This window comes from Hylaeus volcanicus, chromosome 4, assembly GCF_026283585.1.
Source record: "Hylaeus volcanicus isolate JK05 chromosome 4, UHH_iyHylVolc1.0_haploid, whole genome shotgun sequence".
Taxonomy (NCBI): Eukaryota; Metazoa; Arthropoda; class Insecta; order Hymenoptera; family Colletidae; genus Hylaeus; species Hylaeus volcanicus.
Genome location: NC_071979.1, coordinates 2,995,022 through 3,017,708, shown reverse-complemented (window position 1 = coordinate 3,017,708; position 22,687 = coordinate 2,995,022). Strand labels below are relative to the sequence as shown.

The following is a 22,687-nucleotide window of genomic DNA, read 5'->3' as shown; positions in this document are numbered from 1 at the left end:
TTAATGTACATACTGTCTGATTAGATTTGGTGTAATTTTTAGATGGGAACGACAATATTGAACACCGTTAATGTACGTACTGTCTGAGTAGATTTGGTGTAATTTTTGGATGGGAACGACAATATTGAACACCGTTAATGTACATATTGTATATTTAAATTGTATTATTGTATTGATGTATTCACCGAGATCGGTGCAAAAATCCACTTTTTGGACCATTACATTTCAGTTTTTGACCCCTGAGGAAGGATTCTCACATTGAGTTCATAATCTCTGTCACGAGTGCGACTCATCTTGATCGCCTTTAGGTTGTACTATGGATCACGAGTCTGAGTCAATATTACATGGGAAGGGATTAAACGAAACGCGTTGTTTCAGTGTGAACGAAAAAGAGTCTCCGTCTTCTCTAAGGTCCAAGGGAGCGATGGACGATCGAGTATCGAAAGATTGGTCCAGGACCGAGGACATTTGTTCATTGAGCGATTGGTTGAATTCGAACAAAGAGCCCGAGACCGAGGAGGAGAAGCTGGGAGATCGATGGATCCGTGATCACGAAACTGGTCAAGGAAATCAACCTAGTATGAGCTATTGCTTTAAACGTTTCATCGAAACCTTTTAATTCGTCTATGCGAATTAAACAGATCTTTCGAACTCTGGTAAAGATGGCGACGTAAGATACAGCGCGAGAAACCAACGGAACGAGGCGAAAAAGGAAGAAGCCCCGTCGCTGGAGACGCTCAAGGAAACGGTACTGGAATTAAGGAAAAGTCTCGATCAGCCTTTCGAGAAGGTCCACGACAATTTGAAAAACGTGGATTCGGAGAAAGTCAAGGGGGAATCGAAGGATCGAAGAACTCGCGATAAGAACAAGCACAAAAAAAAAGAAAACGAGTACCAAGGTATTCGTGACTTATATTAATCCTTTGTACTCGAGGCCTTTTTTTCTGGTACCTACCATCAACGCGAGATGCTTTCTTAGCATTCTATTGCTGCACACGAATGCTAAGATTATAGTGACTTCGAAAATGTGATCTCTAATTTGAGATTTGAGAATCAGGTCACTTTTGCTTCAACGAGAATCATGTTATTGGCACTTCCAGTTCCCAAGAAATTAATCCTAAAGAAAACCTAGTGGTGACTGAGATCATAAAGAAAGCACTATTTCGAAATCGCAGACAGACACATCGATTTCATTTATGTAGATTATATTTATAAATCATAGCCTACGTCACTCAGTGATCAAGAAATGAAACCTAAACAAAACCTAGTGGTGACTGATAGTCACCTCTCGAGTGCAAAAGGTTAAACCCTAAAATGTATTGAGTCGATTAAGTACCGTAGAAAGAATAGTTATCGAATAGTTAAATTTCACACCTTTTCGATAGACTCCGATTGGTGGGAGACTCCTGAACCGGATGTCTTTGATGCAAAAAGAAGTGAGCACAGTTCTGGGAATCCCGATGACAAGAACGCACAGCAGAAAATGTGGAGAACGAAACGGACCGAAGTTAATAACGACGACGTTAACCCGAGACTCTTTTACAGAGCGGGGTTTGGGGAGCCGTACCTTGAAGAGAAAACCTTGAAAGAGCTCCACGATCGTAAAAGACGCAGCAAAGGGAGTCCGTCGGACGAGGAACGTTATTCGAACGAGCCTCGAGATGAAAACAACCCTCAGACCGATGCGAAAAATTCGATAAAAAATTCGATAAAAATCGCACGCGTAACAAGCTACGACGACGTTAATGATTCCAGTGGAAAACAGTCCGCGATGAACTACTTTCGAGGGAATCGGGCGTCGTATGCGGGAACGGGGAAAAATGACGAACAATCGGATCCATCGCGAGGAAATCTGAATACGGTGGAGAACAAGTGGACGAGGCACGGAGCGAAAGGTGGAAACCTCGAGGGAGGCTCCTCGCGAACCTTTGGATCCGCGACGAATGAATTGCAGCCTGTTTTCACGGGAACCTCCGGCAGCGGTCTGAGCGCAGATGGGAGGGACGAGGTCGCCGCGGCTAGAACGCAGAAAACGGAAGAGCAACAAGAAAACACCGGCACCGGCAAGGGAGAGCAGGTGATCAAAGTCTCGGAACCTCAAGGGCGTCTGTATGAAGACAGTGAACGCACAAAGGAGGTCCAAAGGATCGCGTCGAATGAACGTGGAAAATTGTCTCAGCAACTGTTGGAAGAGAAAAGGTCGGTCAAAGAATCGGGAAATATTAATATTCTTCTCAAGTCGGAGAAGAAGAACTTGATAAAGTTCAGCAACGAGAACACGCTGGGTGGCGAGCAACAGCCGTTCGTGTTGAACAGATTCGACGTGAAAAAGAAACTGATCGTGGAGAACGAGGAGGAGCCTGGGAAATCGGTGTCGACGATTTTGAAAATGAAGATCGAGAAGGCGCGAGTCGACGGGTCCGCGAATACCGGTCGAAAGAGGGAAGATGTCGAAAAGGATGACGACGGTCGACACGGTAGCGACGCTTTCGATCTTGGGAAGAGTAAACCAAACGAAGAATCGTACAAAGAGTCGGTTGGATTTATGAAGGAACTGAAACAAAGGAACTCAGCCGAGGAACGGTTCAAGAGCTCCGCGGAGTTCGACAAAGGATCGGCACAAAGCGGCAAAGGACCCCGAAACTGGTACGAAGGTGTACCGGGTGACCAGATGGTCGTGAGCGTCGAGCATGACGCAGCGGAGAGGTGCAAGGAAGAAGACGAAAGGGATAAATTTCGGAACGAGGAGGAACGGTTTCGCGACGACGCGAAGAAAGGGGAGTCCGTCGGTTCCAACGACGAGACAGCTTCGAAAGACTCCAGCTTCTCTGTACTGGAAGATAAGGTCAAAGATTACGAAGGGGGCAATGGGAAGAAGTATAAGGAAGTATTTATACTGGCCGATGGTGCGGGTGATCGGAAAATTAATGACAGATACGCACAAAGAAAGATACTACAATACATGGAGTATTCGAACGACGACGTCGAGGATGCTGATTTGAATTACAGTGACAAGGAAGCGGAGGAGGGGGAGAATCAGGAGCGAGCCGAAACAGACGGTGAGCGGAAAATAGGGTCTGTCGATAATAACGATCGGGAAACATGAAGTATTCGTCAAAATTAGATGTTTTACTGTAGAATGTGTTAAGAAACGTTTCGACCATTTATATTGGATTGGTGCGTAATTATCCGCCGTTGTTTTTTTTTTTTTAATTTCATTATGAAGAAAGAAACATTAAATTCAACAGAAACATGTTTAATTGTTTATTCTGGAGCGTATTCGCCATGTAATTCAATTACTGCTTTTCATCGAACGTCTACACGCAGCGCCGACAAAATAATGTCGATAAAATAATGTTTGGGAAAAAAAATATAACCGACTTCGAGAAATATTAAAACTGCACTAAAGAGTATGAAATAATTTCTAGTTAATTTGTATTTTTTTATATTTTTTTTCCTAAAAATTAATTTATTTTACACTCTTTAGTGGCAATCTATAACCAACAGGCTCCATGCAATAAAAATAGTCATGAACAATATATCGTTGCAGATGGGATCATCAGAAGTACATGTGCAACTAAATACTTTAGCAATAAATTATTACTAAATCATCGATGCGAATTTGACTTTTTAGAATCATTATGATTATATTGATTGAAAATTAATTTAAAATTAATATAAACTAGCTTCTCTTTTTGTATCGCACATTCCTCTTCGCGTTACGTGGCATTGTTCTTCTAAATTAATTTTTTTATACTGTTTCCGAGAATTATCAGAATAAAATGGTTGGAACGTAGGAATCCACGGAATGGCTTTGCTTTATAATAAAATATGTTAATTGTTTCTAGAAGAGAATAGCGTGCCAGGGCAAAGGAAACAACGATCCCCGCAGTCCGGTAGAAGGAATCCCGTGAAGGCGAAACTAAACGTAATGATAAAAGAGAAGCTCGACAAGAAGAAGTCGGAACGCAGATACAAGAGAAAGAGGCGCAATCCGGTCGACATTATACAGTACTACGACTACGATAGCGATAACCAGGAACAAGACGATGGCGCTTTATCCGCCATTAACGATCAAGAACGTGTGAAAAATAACAACGACAAGAACGGCGTTGAATCGAACGTGGACCTCGGTAATAATGCGTGCGCTTCGCAATCTTCGAATATTAAACACCAAAACCCCTAAAACAGGAGTCGTCAACTGTTTGAACGAAAAAATGTGCGTGCGCTTCGCAATATTCGAATATTAAACACCAAAACCCCTAAAACAGGAGTCGTCAATCATTTAAACGAACAAATGTAAAAATTACAACATTATCCTCTTCGTGCCCGCGCCTATGGGAAGATTCTTTATTTTTTATACTCCACTCAGTCTGTTTTATAACATATATAAAAATTATAATAAAATACGATAAGGTTTGTTTAAAAATTCAATTCAAATTACTTAAATCTAATTATTTTATTATTGTACTGAAAAATCAAGTTGTCTCAAGCTTGAAGAACGGTCTTCGAAACGAAAATACACAACTCATGTTCTAATAACCACGTATGTTATAACACTTACATATCGCGAATAACTATGTGGCCAAGGATACGCGGATTGTAGTCGTGTGCCTCAAAATTTCACGCAGATCAAATTCGAGAACGGTGTGATCACCGTGAAAAATCACCGTTAGTGATATAGTGGGAAATACCATTTAAAATTCACTTCCCTATTTTTCCTTTTTTATTAATCACTATCTTGCCAAGCGCTCTTTCGGGTTCGTATCTTGATGTTGTTTATTACAATCATCACTGTTAGTAATTTTTTACGCCACAACTAGTTTCAATCCAGGCCTCGATGAACGAAAAAAGCTCACGGTTCGTTTTCAACCGCAGCGGAGAGTGCCGAGGGTCTCGTGACTTGTCCACCGCCTTTCGTGAAGAATAACGAGCACGAGAAGAAGATGTTGAAAGAAGAGAGAGAGCGGGAGAGGTTGAAGCTCAAAGAGCCGAAAGAGCAGTTCCTTAGCAGCGGTAAAACGTCGTCAAACGTGACTGAAGAGACGGAGAAACGGGCCGCCACTTCAAGGTTATCGTCCAAGGTCGAACGCGACGAAGAGGATGGATCGTCGGGAAACCGACAGCCGGGAAGGTTAGATCAAGGTGAAGACAACGCGAACGGCATTAATTGCGCGAGGTCAGCGGTAAATTCTCCCACGAGACGAGTAGAACGCAGAGTTTCCACGTGTCAAGATTATACGAACTTGCATTGTTTTTTTCCAAACTACAGTCAAATACCATTCAAAATTCACTTCTCTATCTTTCCTTTTGTTTTTCTTTTTTATTAATCACTGTCTTGTCAAGCGCTCTTTCGGGTTCGTATCTTGATGTTGTTTATTATAATCATTAGCAGTATAAGAAACTCAAGGATAAGGGTTCTTGTAAACGCATTGGCTCATTCCACGCCAAATCGATCACTTGTTTTGGTCGATGTCTCACAATCAGATTTCGTCCCAAATGAAATATATTGTAGTTTATGTGAAATTAGGAGGAGTTTAAGTCATCATTTTGCTCGTTTCGAAATCGTTTGAGAAGTACAGGCCTTCAAATATCGCGATTTTTGCGCATTTTCGTGAAAAATGTTCGTTGTAGATTTGAATTTTTTTTCTCTGGAATTGTTCATCTTATCGACCACCTTTTCTTTTATTTTTATTAGGAGGGATTGTTCTTTCTAAATATATTTTTATTTGGAGCAGATCTGATTTTTGCGATATTAGAAATTATAAAAATAAATGTTTATTTTGCAAATACCACCTCGAGGACACGTTTTTAAAAATCCGAAAAAATTGTCATCGGACTCCTTGAAGTTTTCGTAGTCGTAAATCGTATCGGGGCGATATACTCCTTCCTGTTACCTTCTTCATGAGTCAAATGACACACTGATATTGGCGTTTGTTATATTGTTTGTTTGTTCAAAGTATTCATTCATCTAATGCGAGAAACCGACGCCAATAATGTTCGCATTTGTAAACCTTGCGTCAGGGTTGACACTGACCTAAGTGATCGCGAAATTGGGGTCCAAAACATGTAAACGAAACTTTTTATCGGACTGATCGAGGCGTCTTATCAGGTTAAATCAACCGCTCGAGGGAAACGAGGAGAAGTTCCTAAAGAATAGCGCAAGGCAAACGATGGTGGAACCGGCAGATTGTATTCTAAACGTGGATAAAAATTCGAGACCAAAAATGATCGACGATTTCTTCGAAGACATCCAATTCATGGAACAAAAGTACGCCCTTCTTCCCTTTTGTACGATGGCTGCTCAACGAGTAATAACGATTTTATTATAAAATTGCTATTGCTCGTCATTCTTTTACACATCGCCGATGGACAAGTATAAAAACGATTTTTTTATCGGAAGATCCAAATCTTAAGGGGTAACAACACTCTAGAGGCTGAACAAAAGCATAACTTTGATCATTAATTTTAAGGGTATCGCGAAAGGAATAGGATTTCTTTTTACAGGGTTTATTTAACACATATTGAAGTATAAACAAAAATTGTTGGATTATAATTTTAGTACAAACTGGCGGCGACGAAGCGTGTCCCCAAACTTCACGTTTTCTCGTTGTGTATAACATTTGGAACAAAAAACCAACACATTTCAAAATATATATACTGTGGGCTATAGAAGTACGTAGCGGTTTTTTTTATTTAATGTAAAAAATGGGTTAGTGCACTATTTCTACAATATTTGATTTAAAAAAATAGCCCTACGTACTTCTATAGCCAATAGTATATACATATATTATGAAATTTGTTATTTGTTTGTTCCAGATCTTATACACAACGAGAAAACCGTCTTCCCGTGAAGGCGTTTGAAACAAACTCAATTTTGAAGATTCGCTTTGTTGCCGCCATTTTGCACTAAAATTGTGATACAATGATTTTTGTCTATACTTATACAATACGTATTAAATAAACCCTGTAAAAAGGAATCCTATTCCTTTCGCGATACTCTCAAAATTAATTATCAAAGCGAGGCTATTTCAGCCTCTAGAGCGGTGTTACCCTTTAAGTTAACTTCTTATGCATTGCTTTTTTCGGCGATACTGTGTGATAGTGATATATAGAGTACTGCTGCCATATTTTTTCTCTGTTTCCCAGAAACGACAAAACGTCCAGCGATGTCGAACCGTTATACGATGAATTGAAGACACTCTACGATTGGAGAGACGACGAAACGAAAAGGAAACCCAGAATCAAGGGAGACCAGAGAATGTATTACGAAGTTGGCGACGAAACCGGTGATCATCCATCGAATATGATTGCAGATTCGTCTAAAGATCAAATACAATCTCCGGAAACTAGAAATTCTCCTCGAACGTCCGGTAAACGTGCACTAGTTTTTCGAATTCTTTCGATCATGGTATTCCGTGTACCGATTCTGTTCAACTTGAAATACAGGGTGTCCCAGAATTAGTGTAAGAACCGGAAATGAGGGGTAGCCCGATTCGTTCGACGGGTAGCAGACGTTCTTTGAAGTTTCCTTATTAATATAGCACGAGAAAGCAAACCAAAATATGGCGTATATACAGAGATTTAGAGAAAAATACAAGATGTCTCAGAATTAGTGTAAGAACCGGAAATGGGGGTAGCTCAGATGATTCTGAACCACGATTTCCTTTGCAAAAATGTCGAACGATCTTTCGTTTTTGAATTATTAACGAATATATCTACATATTCAGAAAACTCTCTTCTATCTTTTAAGACTAAATAAAACTTTCAAATTTATAGTTCTCCTTAAAGTTTATAGTTTTCAAGTAGCACTACATTTCTCCCAAAATCGACCAATTTCACAAAACCTCGTGTTTTTCGTAAACTGAAAGTGATGGAGCATTTTCGCTTTAACTCAGATTTGTATTTAGAACGAAGAACGGTATAAGAATCACCCAATGAATATCGCAAAACCTAAAAAAGTTTAAATTTGTTGGACAGTATTTCGAAGGATTAATTTCTTCAATAGTTTCGAAGATAAAACTTCTTTTGCTATGGGAGTTCAATAAAAATCAATAAAAATCTGGCAACTTTGAGTCTTCATTATTAAAATAATTTCGAAATCGACAAAATGATAACATAAATCTACTATAATTTCACACGAACCGCGACATCACCTCATAGCAAAGGCTAATGTTAAAGCTTGTATAAGTACCGATTCCTTTTTCAAAAATTGTAACTTACACATTTAGTGTTGACGGACCTTGTTATTTTACTTACTTGTATTATATTGTATCTTTATGGTATTACTAACATATTATATACTATGGTATTCAATCGTATTATTCTTGTAAAGCAAAATAAACCCAGAAGGGTTTAAATGCTTAAAATAAATAATAAAAAAAAAAACCGCGACATATTTCAATTTGGACAAAATCTCTAACGTGTATTAACAAAGTAATCGAAACGATGTGGAATCAAGCTTACACGCTTCCAGATTCCAGTCCCAACCTGATGCCTCTGTTGTTCGTGCACGACGGACCAGTGAGTTCAGAAATAGCCGAAAAAACGTCGTCGATCGTTTCGTTCGAGCAGCTGAGGAAGCCCAGCGCGGAGAACGTTTCCCAAAGTAATTATGTCGCCCTAAAAAGCACGGACGATATGTTTAAAGGCGGTTCCGAGCAAACTAACATCACGCAGCAGAAATTACGAGGACCTAGCACTATCGGAACGACCGGTGAATGGCGAGCGCAAAAGGTGAAAAAGTAAACCAAACCGTTTCCAATAAATTATTGCCCCGACTTACTTTACTTTCGCTCTATAAAGCTTGAATCGCAGGTGAGCGGGGCGAGAGACGACGCGACCGCGAAGAAAGACGCCGCGAGCTGGTCATTAACGGGCCGGAGGCAATATATCGACACAGATTCGCGTTCTCCTTACGAAAATCGTAAATATCTGGAACCGCGGTCGGCCTGGGAACGCGTCCAGAATGCAGATCGGGAAAAACAGACGGTCATTAGTTCGAGGGATTTTCACGAGTCCTTTGTGGAGCCCTTGGACTGGACCGATGATCTCGACGAGGACGTAAGAGTGCGGCTCGGTAGAGGTTTGAAGACTGTCGAAGACGTGCAGTTTAATACAGAAGCGAACGCGAGTCTCCGCGTTGAACCTACTTTAGCGGAGAATAAAGACGAAGAATCATCCGTGAGCTCGGAACAAAATTTAGTCGATACGTCCACTGAAATTACTCGAACACGAGATTTCACGTCGAAATTAGGATCAGAAACTTCGGAGCTCGCGAAGTTGGAGATTGCGAATTCACCCTCGGATCTGCAAAATCCACCGTGGAGAAGCAACGCCAGAGTCAAGAGAGCGATTGACTCGTCCTACGAAACATTCTACGACGAGACGAACCGCCAGCTCGATTCGGAAAAGATGGACTACGATCGGTACTCGAAGAACACGGGGACGATGGATAATCGTGTTCAGCTCTCGAATTCGTACGGAAATGCGAACGGTGGTTATCCCAACCTCCTCGATTCGAACTCTGAAGAAGAAGAGTACGATTCCCCGGCGGACGACGAGAGTCATGATTTGAAGAAAGCGAGCAGAAGCGTGAAATCGAAGAAAAGGGATAAACACAAGAAAAGGAACAAGCACCATGGTGAAACGTTGAGGAAACAGAAACGAAAGAACCACGTGGACAAATCTAAATATTCCGAGAACGGCAGGAAACGAAGACGCCACAAGAAACATTCTAGCGACTCGAAAACGAAGCACACCGAGCGAAAGAAACACAAGAAGCGCACGTCCAAAGCCTCGAATCGTCACGCCAACGTTAAGAAGAGTAAAGCTTCTCGAGACGAGGACAAAGTTCACGGCGATCGTCGCCGAGTAGCCATGGACGAGAGTAAAGCACGTCGTGGAGAAGTCGAGAGTGAAAATGTGAGTAAACATGAACTGTTAATTGTTCGAATTGAGGATGGAAAACGGTGATGAGTAATGCGTAATTTAATTAAAGAAAAGGATCAACGGTAATCTTTTAGACAATGATCAGAGATGGCGACAACCAGAGAAAAAGGATCTCGTTGCTCTTAGCGGCTGATGACGTGGAAGATGAATCACAGATGGATGCGGCTCTTCACGGCGAACTGGCGGGAAAAATCGTGGATCAAATTTTTGAACAGGTGCTTTTACGTAGTTGTTAAAAACCATGGTCGTTGCGTTTCAGTGTGTTGGAATATACGACCGACAAAAGTTAATCGACATCTGATGTGCTGGACGCGTGATAGGATGTGTTTATATAGACATTTTTTTGAACAAATGAACACGTGTGTTAAAAAATGGTTCCTTTGTCGTACGACTAATTTTTGCCGGATCTCTGTGACTACATTTTTTATCCAGTTAGTTCTTTGAAAGATTTCGTGCGGTACGGACGTAACTTCCTTGATATACATAGATTGAATATAATAAAGTCTAGTTTACTAAATAGTAAAAGAGAAACATTTATTTAATTAGCCATTTCCAATACGGTGAAAATATTTAGGTTCAAAAGAACGAGGATCTGAAGGCGTCGCTGGGTCCGGGACTTCATCAAAGTCATAAAATCGATGACGTAGTAAAGGCTGATAAAAGCTATCAACAATCTGTCGACGACGACGAGGTAACTTCATAAATTCTAAGTACAGTAAAGACCGGATAAATCCAAGAAAATCGGTAATTTACTTTACAATTAAATTAGTCGGCGGCAAATTCGTTGGGCAGATTCGAATTTTGATGAGTCGAGCGTTCAAACAGTGCTGTTAACTGTTTCAGATCAAGCACACGGAAGACTTGATGAAGAGAGTCATGATACTCTTGAATCGACTGATTTACGACGAAGTTCAGAGAAAAACTTGCGTCTCTCTTTCACCGGATCTGACAGAATTCTTGGACTGGATACTGGATGTAAATTCGCAGGACAGTTCGCTAGAACAGGTACTCAACATTTAATGCACACGATTGAACTTCTTCTAATCTAGAATCCTAGAAAAAGCACTTCCTTTTGAATTTCTTTTTTTAGAGGTTTTAAGTTTTGCACATATATTTATTCTTATATCAAAGAAACGTATATTTTTGTTCATAAAGAAATAATTTTGTTCATAGATAAGTTGCAATGTCCATCAGGTTGAGACTTATAGGTATATAAATTCATTATAATAGAAATCAGGTCGAAAACGTACAAAGTTGGTAATTTAACGTAATCAATTATCGAATAAATATGTTTATTTAAACTATAGTTATAAACGATCAATGGTTACAGAATTAGCTACCACAACAATCAAACGATCATAATTTTTTATTATAATAATAATCATAATTCCAAACATACGTCAAACACTTAAAGGTTTATGAAAATTCAAGCAATACAAAAGTCGATCCTTTTAAAAGTCTTTTAAGATAATAGGAACTCTTAAATAACGATTCTTTGCAAATGTTCCGCACTAAATATTTCATTTTAGATGCCATTGCGGCCATTGGTACACGGCGGGCACTCCTCGGATCACTTTCCACGGGACAAGTTCCTGTTCCAAGCCTTACCAGATATGGGAATGCAAGACGAGATCGCAGAATTGTACAAAAAGCTACAATTAATAGAAAACCTGATAAAGGAGTACAACACGTTGTCGGAGAAGGACAAGACGAAAGTTCAAACTGTACACGATTACATGGCAAGTTATCGATATTCCGTATAATTAATTTATGTCTAAATAAAGATTGAAAAAAACGCATAAAATGCAAACTGTCAGTCAGTTCGTTAAAAATTGAATCTCATGTCGCTTTTATTTGTTAAAAGTGAATCTCGTGTTGTTTTTATTTGTCGAAATTGAATCTCATGTTGTTTTTATTTGTCATAATTGAATCTCATGTTGTCTTTATTTGCCATCCACATAATACCAATATTTACGCATTTATGACAAGTATAAGTACACAAAAATATACAAATACCAATATATAAAAATATAAAAGTAACAAATAAAATACACGTTACAGCTTTTAAAAGACAAAATATACTTCAATTTAAGTTCCTTTTCTTCATCTGCATACATCTACATTAATAAAATGAATTTGCATAAACATCCGCAGTCTAATCATCTATTATTCGAATTCTGTCTATCTGTGTTACCACGTTCTCTTGTTAATCGTTTCAGGCTAAACAATTAGATCAGCTGCTAGAGTACATCGAGGCAAAGAAAGATGGCGAAAAGAAAGCGAAATCATCGATTATGATCGGAGCAGCTGTGGTAAAACCTGGACAAAATGTTCAGTACCGTACGGAAATTAGAAACACGAGTAGTTGGACCTACTCGACAGAACCAAATGTTGGTTATGGTTTTTCGCCTGTAATGAGCATGCCGAACATGTTGAAACTTGGCAACGCTAGTCTGCTCGAAGACGGGGAATATTTTCGTGACGGTAATAGAGATTAAGTTCATATGAATGTTATACGAAAAAATTCTTAAATTTAATTAAAAAGAGAAGAAAAACAGTAGATGCGATCATAATATAAAAGTAACTGTACGATAAGCAATTGTACAATGGAACAATTTGTAAAGTTTAGTTCACGTTTTACTAATACACCCTACGTTTGGCTTTATCATAAAATCTTATCTATTTTTCAACATAATATACTCTTTGCTTCCTTAATCCTTCTTTGAACAAAAAAATTTTCCACGGATCGCTTTTACGAATTTTTGTTTTACTGTAAAGTTTAGTTCACGTGTATGTAAATTAAACAATCATCCTCGTAACAGTTACACTTTGAACAATTACATGACTCGATATAGATTTTTTAATGTATACACACTTTCTATACCTTTTAGATGGCATGGACTTTCACGGTAAAAGGCGCAGAGTAGTCCGCAGCGCCGACGAACACCCAAAGCAACGTAAGAAGCACAAAAACCGCAAAAAGCGTAAGAGGAAACATCGCAAGCGTCACAAAGGTGCGAGCGCTATTGATCAGTCAGAACGCAAAGACAGCGTGCACAAGGCTACTCCGTCGCGACAGAAACGTGGATATCTGGACAAAGATTTCTGGGAGTCTTTCCACTCGGGGTACGAGCAACCGCTAATTTTTACTTCCATGGATATGACCAACGTGAAACCAAGTGATAATGGCGGCAAGTTTCGTATAGAAAAGGAGGACTCGCGGAAGAAGGGCGCAAATAAGTATGTACTTATTTGAAAATATACTGTAATGTACTGCATTCTGCAGTATTGTTCTGTGTTGCAATGTGTAGTATTTCGTTGTACCATGATGCATTATGCTATTTCTCTGTATATTTTTGTGTATTATGCAGATTGAGGCTCTATTTAGCTAGCTAATTCTGTAATATACTGTATTTTGCAGTATTATAATGTATTACGATATGTAGTACTACGTTGTACCTTGATGCATTATGCTATTATTCGATGTATCGTGTTCTATGATGCTTGAATATTCTGCATTATGCAGTTTGAATATATATTTTGCTTGCTTCTATATGAAACGACTTGGAAATAAGTTTTAAGAATTGTGGAACACGATGTAGTTACTCGCAAAAGTAAATGAAAAATTCTTTGTTGACGTAGATCTGCAAATTGTACGAGTGTAGTGCATCGTGTCTAAGAGGTTAAATATTAAATTACTAACAAATCGAAGAGTAACAGAATTCTATGTACGTATTGTTATTGTCACGTTTTCATACAAGTACAGCCCTCGATATCAGAGAAACGGATTCGTCGAAGGAGTACAAGAAAACTACTCAAAGAAAAAGAGGAACGACATAGATAGAAATAATATGGATATCGACCTTTTGAAACTAAGTAATTCTCTGTGGAAAAGGGAGACTCCAAAGACGTCGAATATTTCGAAAATCTCTACGAGTCAAAGTAATCTATTATTTGTATTTTAAACTCCTATTTAATTTTGTTTGGCAACACTTTCGCTATAGAATATATAATTTTGCACTTGTATATACAGGGTGGTCATCGTATCATTATACACAACATTATTAAGTCAAAATCAGACAGTGTCATTTAAAAAAGTCAACCTTTGTTTTAATATTATTAACATTGATACTTGCGGCTAATCGAATAGTAATTAACTTTTTCGAATACTAATTACTAATTACCGACAGAGCAATCTGCATTATCGACCGAGTACTCTACATTACCGACAGAGCAATCTGCATTATCGACCGAGTACTCTACATTACCGACAGAGCAATCAGCATTATCGACCGAGCACTCTACATTACCGACAGAGCAATCTGCATTATCGACGGAGCACTTTACATTGCCGACAGAGCAATCTGCATTATCGACCGAGCACTCTACATTACCGACCGCGTAATTTGCATTATCGGCTGAGCACACAACATTACCGACTGAGCAATCTGCCCTATCGGCCGATCACTCTGCATTACCGACCGTGCACCCCACATTGCCGACAGACCAATCTGCTTTTATCGGCCGGTAATCTATTATTTGTATTTTAAACTCCTATTTAATTTTGTTTGACAACACTTTCGCTATAGAATATATAATTTTGCACTTGTATATACAGGGTGGTCATCGTATCATTATACACAACATTATTAAGTCAAAATCATACAGTGTCATTTAAAAAAGTCAACCTTTGTTTTAATATTATTAACATTGATACTTGCGGCTAATCGAATACTAATTAACTTTTGTTCCAAACATTTCTTCGTCAAATTATAAAAAATGTCAGAAAAATGCGAATAACGCGTTATTCACATCTTTATTCATAAATTTATTCATATTCATATTTATAAATATGAATACTCTTATCTCAGCTGTTTCGTTTGTAAGTAACATTACAATTGAAATAAATGTCCCAGTTGGTCTCTTTAAACAGTCTTCTCTAATAGCAATAGCTAATAACAAGGTTTCGAAATATTGTTATTTTAGATCCACTCGCGGTAGAAGAGGAGCCAATAACAGGGAAAAACGAAGTGGAGGACGAGGTAATATTGCTCAATAAACGGCAAGCATGGAAAAGAGAAAACGAGGAGCAATTGGAAGAAGTTGCCTTCGGCGAGGACATGAGAAAAGGGTTGAAGGACAAAGAATTGTTCGAGAAACTGACCGAGATAGATAAGGAGAAGAGCTTATCGGGGTCGGATGCTGAGAATAAACGAAAAGATGGGAACGCGGAGACGAATGTTTCGCCTATTAGTTCGAACACGCGGCGAGACAATGATCTCGAGATAAAATACGAGGATTGCGTTTCATGCAACCGAAACAGTAATGATAGTTTATCGGAGGAGGACAAGCTGAGGATTCTCGAAGAAAGGATAAACGTTTATTCGGATCGATGAAATTCTCCGCGCGATAGCAAGGATCGAAAGAAGAAAAAATCCTCTATCCTGCGGATTTGATTTCACCCATTTATACATTCACGACTCGATTAAGAATTATTATGAACCATAAATGACTAAATTTGCGAGAATCGGTAGATTAGGGTACATCGCACGCAAATCAAGTTCTCGATGAGCTTCATCGAAAAGTTTCACGGTAAACCACAGCAAGGATAGTCTCAAGGAATGCCGAACATCTTCAGAGGTAATCAAACTTTCAACCGATCGGAAGAGAGAAAACAGATCAACTAGTACGAGCACAAAGACGGAGTCGAGAGAAAGCGATGATCGATCTTTCTTTGGATGAATTTTTCTCGTAATTAATAAATTTAATTGTTTACACCCTCGCAAATACAGAAACGCGGACAGTATCAAGCTAATAAGCAATTGTACAATTATATGAGATGAAATTTATAATAAATTTTATTAACGGTATTGTTCGACTCTTACCACATTGTAACATCATTCCGTGTGAAATATATCATTTGTATATAATATATATTAATAATTAATACATTAATTGATTTAATTTCATACCAGATTCTTTGTAACGCAGGATTCAGTTATTCGCGAATACTCGGTATCTATTCGGGCTCCGCATAAACAAATTACCGATCGAGATGCAACAATGAACCATTTATAGGCGGGTTAATTATATTTCTGATACAATAGTGCAAGACCGCGCAATATCGCAGTAAACCAGCAGGCACTCGTCGTTGCTTGACAGCGGTCGTCTAAATAATTTCATCAGATACATTGATCGCCGATGAGCTTTATCGTAATTGACACATCCGTTCTATCTGGCCGACAGGCGGGCCTGCGAAACCTCGTAAATCGTCCTGTCGTTGCGATGAACTCGACGGCCTCTCGTATGTTTGCACGCGCGTACAACGCCGGCGCTAATCTATGTACGAAAACTGTCCAAAGCCCTACGATTACCATTGGCTAATTGCTTTTCGCGAACTACACAACCTGCGAAACGATACCGCGTTTCGAATAAAAATGTCTACCGTTATTATTGCATTTACGAAAAAATGGCAAAGGAGAAAGATAAATAGTTCGAAGAGCATTATACCTGTAACCCTTAAAACTTTTTTTATATGCAGCAGTGCATATGCAATTAACAATTGCATCATTTCTTTAAATAGAAATGCATATTTTTTTTACACAGATCGATTCTTTCGTTCATTCTACGTAAGAAATGATTAGGGTACCATGGCAAAAAAATTATTAGTTCTCGAGATATTTTCAAAAAATGTTTCTATTGAAAAAGAAGGGTGTAAAAAAATAGAGTCGACCTTCATATCTCCTCTACGCTTCCATCGATAAAAAAGTTATTGGCACCACGTTACGTGCCCCTCGGAATCAAACAACTCTTGTTGGACAGTTTTCTTCCTATCGTTGAAAAAAAGAAAAAATATACATGTCGAATTAAGTAACCTCCTCCTTTATCGAAGTCGGTTAAAAAATAATCGAATTATTTAGATGACTTGTTCTAAATACCTCAACTTATATAAATTTACGACATTCAAGGACATTTTCATTTACTGTACTTCTGTGTCGAGACAGACTCGACATGGGATCATAGATGTTTAAAAAATGATGCATGTACGCTCTATTCCTGTCCTGCGCCAGGCTTCAATATTTAAAGGACCAAGATTGAGGTTAGCTTTTACAACGGTTTTTTAGCTGCATCCCCCCTTCCCTTACTTCTTATTCACTTTTCCCTCACTGCTACATGTGCACTTTCCTCTCCCCGTATCTTTAACTTTTCTAAAGCGTACTGTCGGAAACATCGCACACAACCCTTGCACCGCGCGTCCGTTTCTTGTAAACCGTAATACAACAACAACAACAACATAACACAACGTAATTATACAACTTATAGTTCTCGGACAATTCAGACGACACACAGTGTGATATTTCAGCGATCTCACGGTACAAACAGTAATTTTCGAAATGTTCTACATGTTTCGAATTATTTTATTTTCTAAGACAATCGCGTGTATATTCCTAACAAACAAAGTTCAACACGGTTGTCTCGCTACTTTCGACTTACAGAAATAATAAAACAATTTTTTGGAAAAACAAATTTAACCGACTTCCAAAAAAGTGCAGTGAAAAGTAAATGAAATAATTTCTAGTCAATTTATATCAATACGCACTAGCTCTAGATATAATTGCTTAAAAGTATGGGAAAATGTAGTGAAAAGTACCGACAGAGCAATCTGCATTTATCGACCGAGCACTCTACATTACCGACAGAATAACCTGCATTATTGACCGAGCACTCCGCATTACCGACAGAGCAATCTGCATTATCGGCCGAGCACGCAACATTACCGACAAAGCAATCTGCATTATAGGCCGAGCACTCTATATTACCGACAGAGCAATCTGCCCTATCGGCCGATCACTCTGCATTACCGACAGAGCAATCTGCCCTATCGGCCGAGCACTCTGCATTGCCGACAGAGCAATCTGCATTAACGGCCGAGCTCTCTATATTACCGACAGCGCAATCTGCTTTATCGGCCGAGCACTCTATATTACCGACAGCGCAATCTGCATTATCGGCCGAGCACTCTATATTACCGACAGCGCAATCTGCATTATCGGCCGTGCGCGCAACATTACCGACAGAGCAATCTGCATTATCGACTGAGCACTCTACATTGCCGACAGAGTAATCTGCGTTATCGACCGAGCACTCTACATTATCGACTATCAAAATGGTAGCATAGGCCCTGCAGGCGCTCCTCCGGCATACTCGATTTGTCGGGGGTTTCTGTCAATATCTCCTTAACGAAGCCTCGGACAACATTTTCGTTAAGAAAACATTGTTTCAAATCACCCCCCCCCCCTGTCCTATTCAAGGACATCCAACATTTTTTGGACACCCTCTATAATTGCAAATGGGATTATCAGGAATACATGTGCAAATACATGTGGAAGGATTGATTGCGTTTGGTAAATTCCTTGTCGAGCTACACCAGAGCATAGTAATTTTGCACTAACAATGATTTTAAACAATGAAAGTGTCCATAAATTTTTGCAAATGGGAACATCACGAATTCATCTATTATGAAATGCGAAAGGTTCCATCGTGCTCGGTAATTTCCTCACCGAGTTACATCATATAATAGGAATTTTACGATAACAATAGTTATAAACAATACAGAAATTCATAAATTTTTGCATCTGTGATCATTGCGAAAACCTCTCCGGCAGCAAAATGTAAGCGGTTTCATCGATTTCATCGGTTTCAGGCCAAACATACGTGAAATAGTACGCTTTTTGCGATAAAAAGTGATATAAAGTGGTAAAAAATAAGACAAGGACAAATGTTTTGTTATGGGTCCAAATGACAAATGCTCTTCCAGATGCAAGAAGTTTCAATCTGATTGGTCCATCCGTCTCGGAGTAAGAAGCAAGACAAAATGTTTCGATTTAAAAAAAAACGGGTAAAAAATGACAAATCATAAAATGTTTCTTTTACACGACCAACTGGAAGAAATATTCGACTAGATGCAAGAGGTTTCACTCCGATTCATCAAGCCATCTCGACGTAATCGGCAAGCATACCTAAAAATCTCGGTTTTTTGGTAAAAAGACGAGTAAAAAATGATAAATCGCAAAAAGTCTTGACGGCAGGATCACCGGGGGAGACATGCACTACAAGATGCAACAGGTTCCATTTCGATTGGTCAAGTCACCTCGGCGGAATCGGTGAACAGACATTTAAAAAAAAAAAAAAAAGAAACATGTCGAATTGAGTAACCTCCTCCTTTTCGAAGTCGGTTAAAAACAAAATTTAAAAATGTGTAATTTTTATTTGTCGTCTTGGACCAAAACATCTTCATTGTGGTTCAAGAACTGTTGAAATTGCCTCCTATTTAGCTGCTGCAATCTTCAATGTGAGGATATTGTTCCATTTTAAAAATAATGAAAACGATAAGGATCGTCATTGGACACGAATGTAAAATATTTGCGGATACCCGTAACAAGAAATGGCTGCAAAGTGCGGAGCGTCGTACTTCAGTGAACACTAAAGAAGCTCGAACAGCCAGGAAAATGGACAAAACGAAACAACGGAATCAGTTTGAGAAAGAGGAAGGCTTATTTTATGGTCACGGAATAGAAGATTAAATGTTCACATCGAACTGAAATACTTTAGTTCGCGTAGAAATGAACCAAAAAGTTAGACTCTCCATAAACAAATATAAAACCGTATAATAATAATAATGTAAACATTTTTGCAACCGATATCTCACATGCGTATCATGCTTACCCAATTGAAAATTGCAGTGGACGATCGAACGCCGAACCTTGAGCTCATTTAACATTGACACGGTGGCGAGGGTTCACCTTGCCCGGAATACATTTATACAGTAAATTATTGGCCCCCGGTGAGGCAAACGTACAGTTTTCTCCCCTCTACGAATTTCATCCTCCTATATAAGGCCACGAAGTCACCCGGAAACGGTGCATAACACAAATCGCGAGTCACCGTGTCCAGTGATGGAAATAACATCTCGCGCGATGCCAGAGATGGGCAAAATTCTTATCTGGAATAAAATTTCGCAAAATAAACGAAAAATAAACCACGATGAACGTATCCTCGATAAAAATTGCAATTTAAATAATCGAATAAAATATAATTATGCTTCAAATTGAACGAGTAAAAGCTAAAGTAAATAACTATAACATGGAACAAGTGTTGCGACTAAATTGTCACATGCAGTAGTTCCCTATATATTTCGAATAAAATATAATTATGCTTCGAATTGAACGAGTAAAAGCTAAAGTAAATAACTATAAAATGGAACAAGTGTTGCGACTAAATTGTCACATGCAATAGTTCCCTATATATTTCGAATAAAATATAATTATGCTTCGAATTGAACGAGTAAAAGCTGAAGTAAATAACTATAACATGGAACAAGTGTTGCGATTAAATTGCCGTATGCAGTAGTTGTTCCCTGTATATTTCGACTAAAATGTGAATGTAATTTTGTCCGCATCTGCGCGATACGAACACCGATGGAAAGTTTCCAGTTATTATCGAAAACTCTGCGTCACTAGAACCTACCGCGTCGAAACATGGAATCTTCGACGAGGAACGAAGATACAACCGAAGACGTTGCAGCGAAGTGGGCAAGAGAACTTGGAAAAATAAACGCAAGATGGATCAAGAAGTTGAACAAGAAACGTACAAGACGACGAGGGAAATTTGAAAAGTCACTCTCAGTTACGATACCCGTAAACTTTATAACTTTATTAAACCCGGCAAGGGTGTATATCCGGTTTTATCATGGAAGTTCTTCCTTGGGAGACTAGGAGGAATTAGCGTCACGAGACATAGAACGACTCTCCCTGTGCATTGGCGAACAAACTCCCAAATTGAAACGTTTTGAATAGTGATGGAACTGATTCGTCGATTGTCGTAAGCGGATTTTATTAAAATGAAAGGAGGATTCGAGGATTCTTTGACTGACGTTGAGCGGGAGATTAAATAACAATTACTTTAAATTACATGTGGTTTATTATAAACGACTGGTAGAAACATGTGACAGTTGATTTAGTGTTGTTTCCGTGTAAAGAAGATATATTTGTACTTATTTCAACTTTGATGAATAAATCTTACAACTGAAATTGTATTATCGTTCATTAGGAAATGGAATATTTGATTAAAAAATAATATTGTTTCCAAAGAACAAATTATCTCAACAATGGGACAAATAAATGACTTTCTGCAAAACACTTTACCACAACATATTAAATCTAAGCTAACATTATAATAAATTTAACAATAAATTAATCGATAGTGAAAACAATAACTATATTATTTCCCAGTCATATTTTATGTTTCTTTTTAAATCGTAACTTTTAGGTCCGCTCTCTGCTCTAAAAATAATACTAACAATAAATATCAGAGATATTTGGACGATTCCATTCGCGAGGTCCACCCTGTTCAGAAGCGGAAACTGCGTTACAGAAACGAATAATACTGCTTCTTAAAAAAAAAAAAATATATATACATGTCGAATTGAGTGACTCCTTTTTGAAGTCGGTTAAAAAATGTCTTTCTACAAAATATCTTATCACAACATATTAAACCTAATCTTAAAATCTAACAACATAATAAATTTAACAATAGCTTAATCAATAGTGAAAACAATACCAACATTATTTCCCAGTCATATTTTATGTTTCTTTTTTAAATCGTAACTTTCAGGTCCGGTTTCTGCATCTAAAAATAATACCAACAATAAATATCAGAGATATTTCGACGATTTCATTCGCAAGGGTCCATCCTGTATAGAAGCGGAAGCTGCGTTACACAAACGAACTTAATGTTATGTAAAAACAACAGCAGGGGGGTTTGCACAGGTCGCAGACACGCCCGTGGCCGCTTTCTCGCTTTCCGCGTATATTAATGCTAAGCGAAAGAAGAGCGAAAGCGCGGGGCAGACAAGAGCCAGTCGAACCTCGAGCAGATGCTCACCGTCGGAATATCTAAATAAATCCGCGCGTCGGCCACCCTTAAAATCCTCGAGTCGAATAAGTAATAACGTTCGTCGGTCCGCGGGTTGTTAGATCCATCCCTTTTCCGTATTCCGCCTTGCCCTCGGCTGCATAAGCGAGGCGCTTAGTCCGATTTCGGGACTTTAATTGGCCCGGGGGAATTCCGCGGCGTGGACTTACTTTACGAGTAAACTTTCCAGATATTTCGTGGCCCCCGCCGAGACGGAGGGGGGAACGGAAGAGAGGATGCATATTTTTTTGTTGTTCCGCCAGCGAGTTTCGGAAGGCAGGGAGACACGGAGAGAAAGGACGAGAAGGTACGGGACACTGTCGCGATGAGATATACTCTTTCTTCGTGGCGAGATTTAATCAGTTTCGCAGCCGCAGTTGCGGCCGATCTTGCGGGTTATGGAATCGTCGAGACGGCCGCGAAACTTTTTCACGGATCTTGAGAATCCTCGGGACGCGAAAGGAGTCGCAGACGCGTTGTTCTTGGGGCTAATCTACCGATAATTCTTCAAAATACCATGCTTACACGGTATCTAAGCGGTTACTTTTTACCATTAACGATACATCAAACAATGCTAAATTCGTAGTACCTAGGTTTTAAAGTTGATTTTTGAGGCTAGGAAAACGTGACTGGATCTCCGATCAATAAATTACTCTACGCAGACACTTCTTATTATATTGTATATATTAATTACAGAGAAATGAAACTACCATGCATATAAGAAACAAAAATATATTTAATTTTTGAGTTTAGGAAAATGTGG

At 38.9% G+C, this 22,687-nt stretch overlaps 3 protein-coding genes across 3 annotated transcripts in view; all 3 read left to right on the top strand.

The window, feature by feature from the left end:
- Positions 1-4,186, top strand: part of LOC128875139 (uncharacterized) — a 67,420-nt gene extending 63,234 nt beyond the window's left edge. Inside the window, exons 4-7 of the mRNA XM_054120506.1 lie at positions 379-599; positions 642-899; positions 1,386-3,059; positions 3,849-4,186. Coding sequence (XP_053976481.1) covers positions 379-599; positions 642-899; positions 1,386-3,059; positions 3,849-4,186 — 2,491 coding nt within the window. The remainder of the gene's footprint in view (positions 1-378; positions 600-641; positions 900-1,385; positions 3,060-3,848) is intronic.
- Positions 4,187-8,124: 3,938 nt separating this feature from the next.
- LOC128875138 (uncharacterized) lies at positions 8,125-13,347 on the top strand. The gene is made up of 9 exons (XM_054120505.1): positions 8,125-8,736; positions 8,818-9,924; positions 10,026-10,166; positions 10,526-10,642; positions 10,795-10,956; positions 11,481-11,690; positions 12,171-12,435; positions 12,843-13,191; positions 13,323-13,347. Exons 1-9 carry the CDS (start codon positions 8,449-8,451, stop codon positions 13,345-13,347), a joined length of 2,664 nt encoding a protein of 887 aa, XP_053976480.1. The 5' UTR covers positions 8,125-8,448.
- LOC128875318 (uncharacterized) lies at positions 12,962-15,757 on the top strand. The gene is made up of 3 exons (XM_054120809.1): positions 12,962-13,191; positions 13,713-13,893; positions 14,938-15,757. The coding sequence occupies exons 2-3, from the start codon at positions 13,803-13,805 to the stop codon at positions 15,345-15,347; spliced, it is 501 nt and encodes a 166-aa protein (XP_053976784.1). The 5' UTR covers positions 12,962-13,191; positions 13,713-13,802; the 3' UTR covers positions 15,348-15,757.
- The last annotated feature ends 6,930 nt before the right edge of the window (positions 15,758-22,687 follow it).

What these genes read in the sequence shown, in the direction of transcription:
- LOC128875318 (XM_054120809.1), top strand. Translation starts at nt 13,803, where the DNA reads ATGGATATCGACCTTTTGAAACTAAGTAATTCTCTGTGGAAAAGGGAG. An exon ending in GAAAATCTCTACGAGTCAAA is followed by an intron (nt 13,894 to 14,937) that starts GTAATCTATTAT and finishes TTGTTATTTTAG; the next exon opens with ATCCACTCGCGGTAGAAGAG.
- LOC128875138 (XM_054120505.1), top strand. Translation starts at nt 8,449, where the DNA reads ATGTGGAATCAAGCTTACACGCTTCCAGATTCCAGTCCCAACCTGATG. An exon ending in AGGACAGTTCGCTAGAACAG is followed by an intron (nt 10,957 to 11,480) that starts GTACTCAACATT and finishes ATTTCATTTTAG; the next exon opens with ATGCCATTGCGGCCATTGGT. An exon ending in CGGAAGAAGGGCGCAAATAA is followed by an intron (nt 13,192 to 13,322) that starts GTATGTACTTAT and finishes TGTATTATGCAG; the next exon opens with ATTGAGGCTCTATTTAGCTA.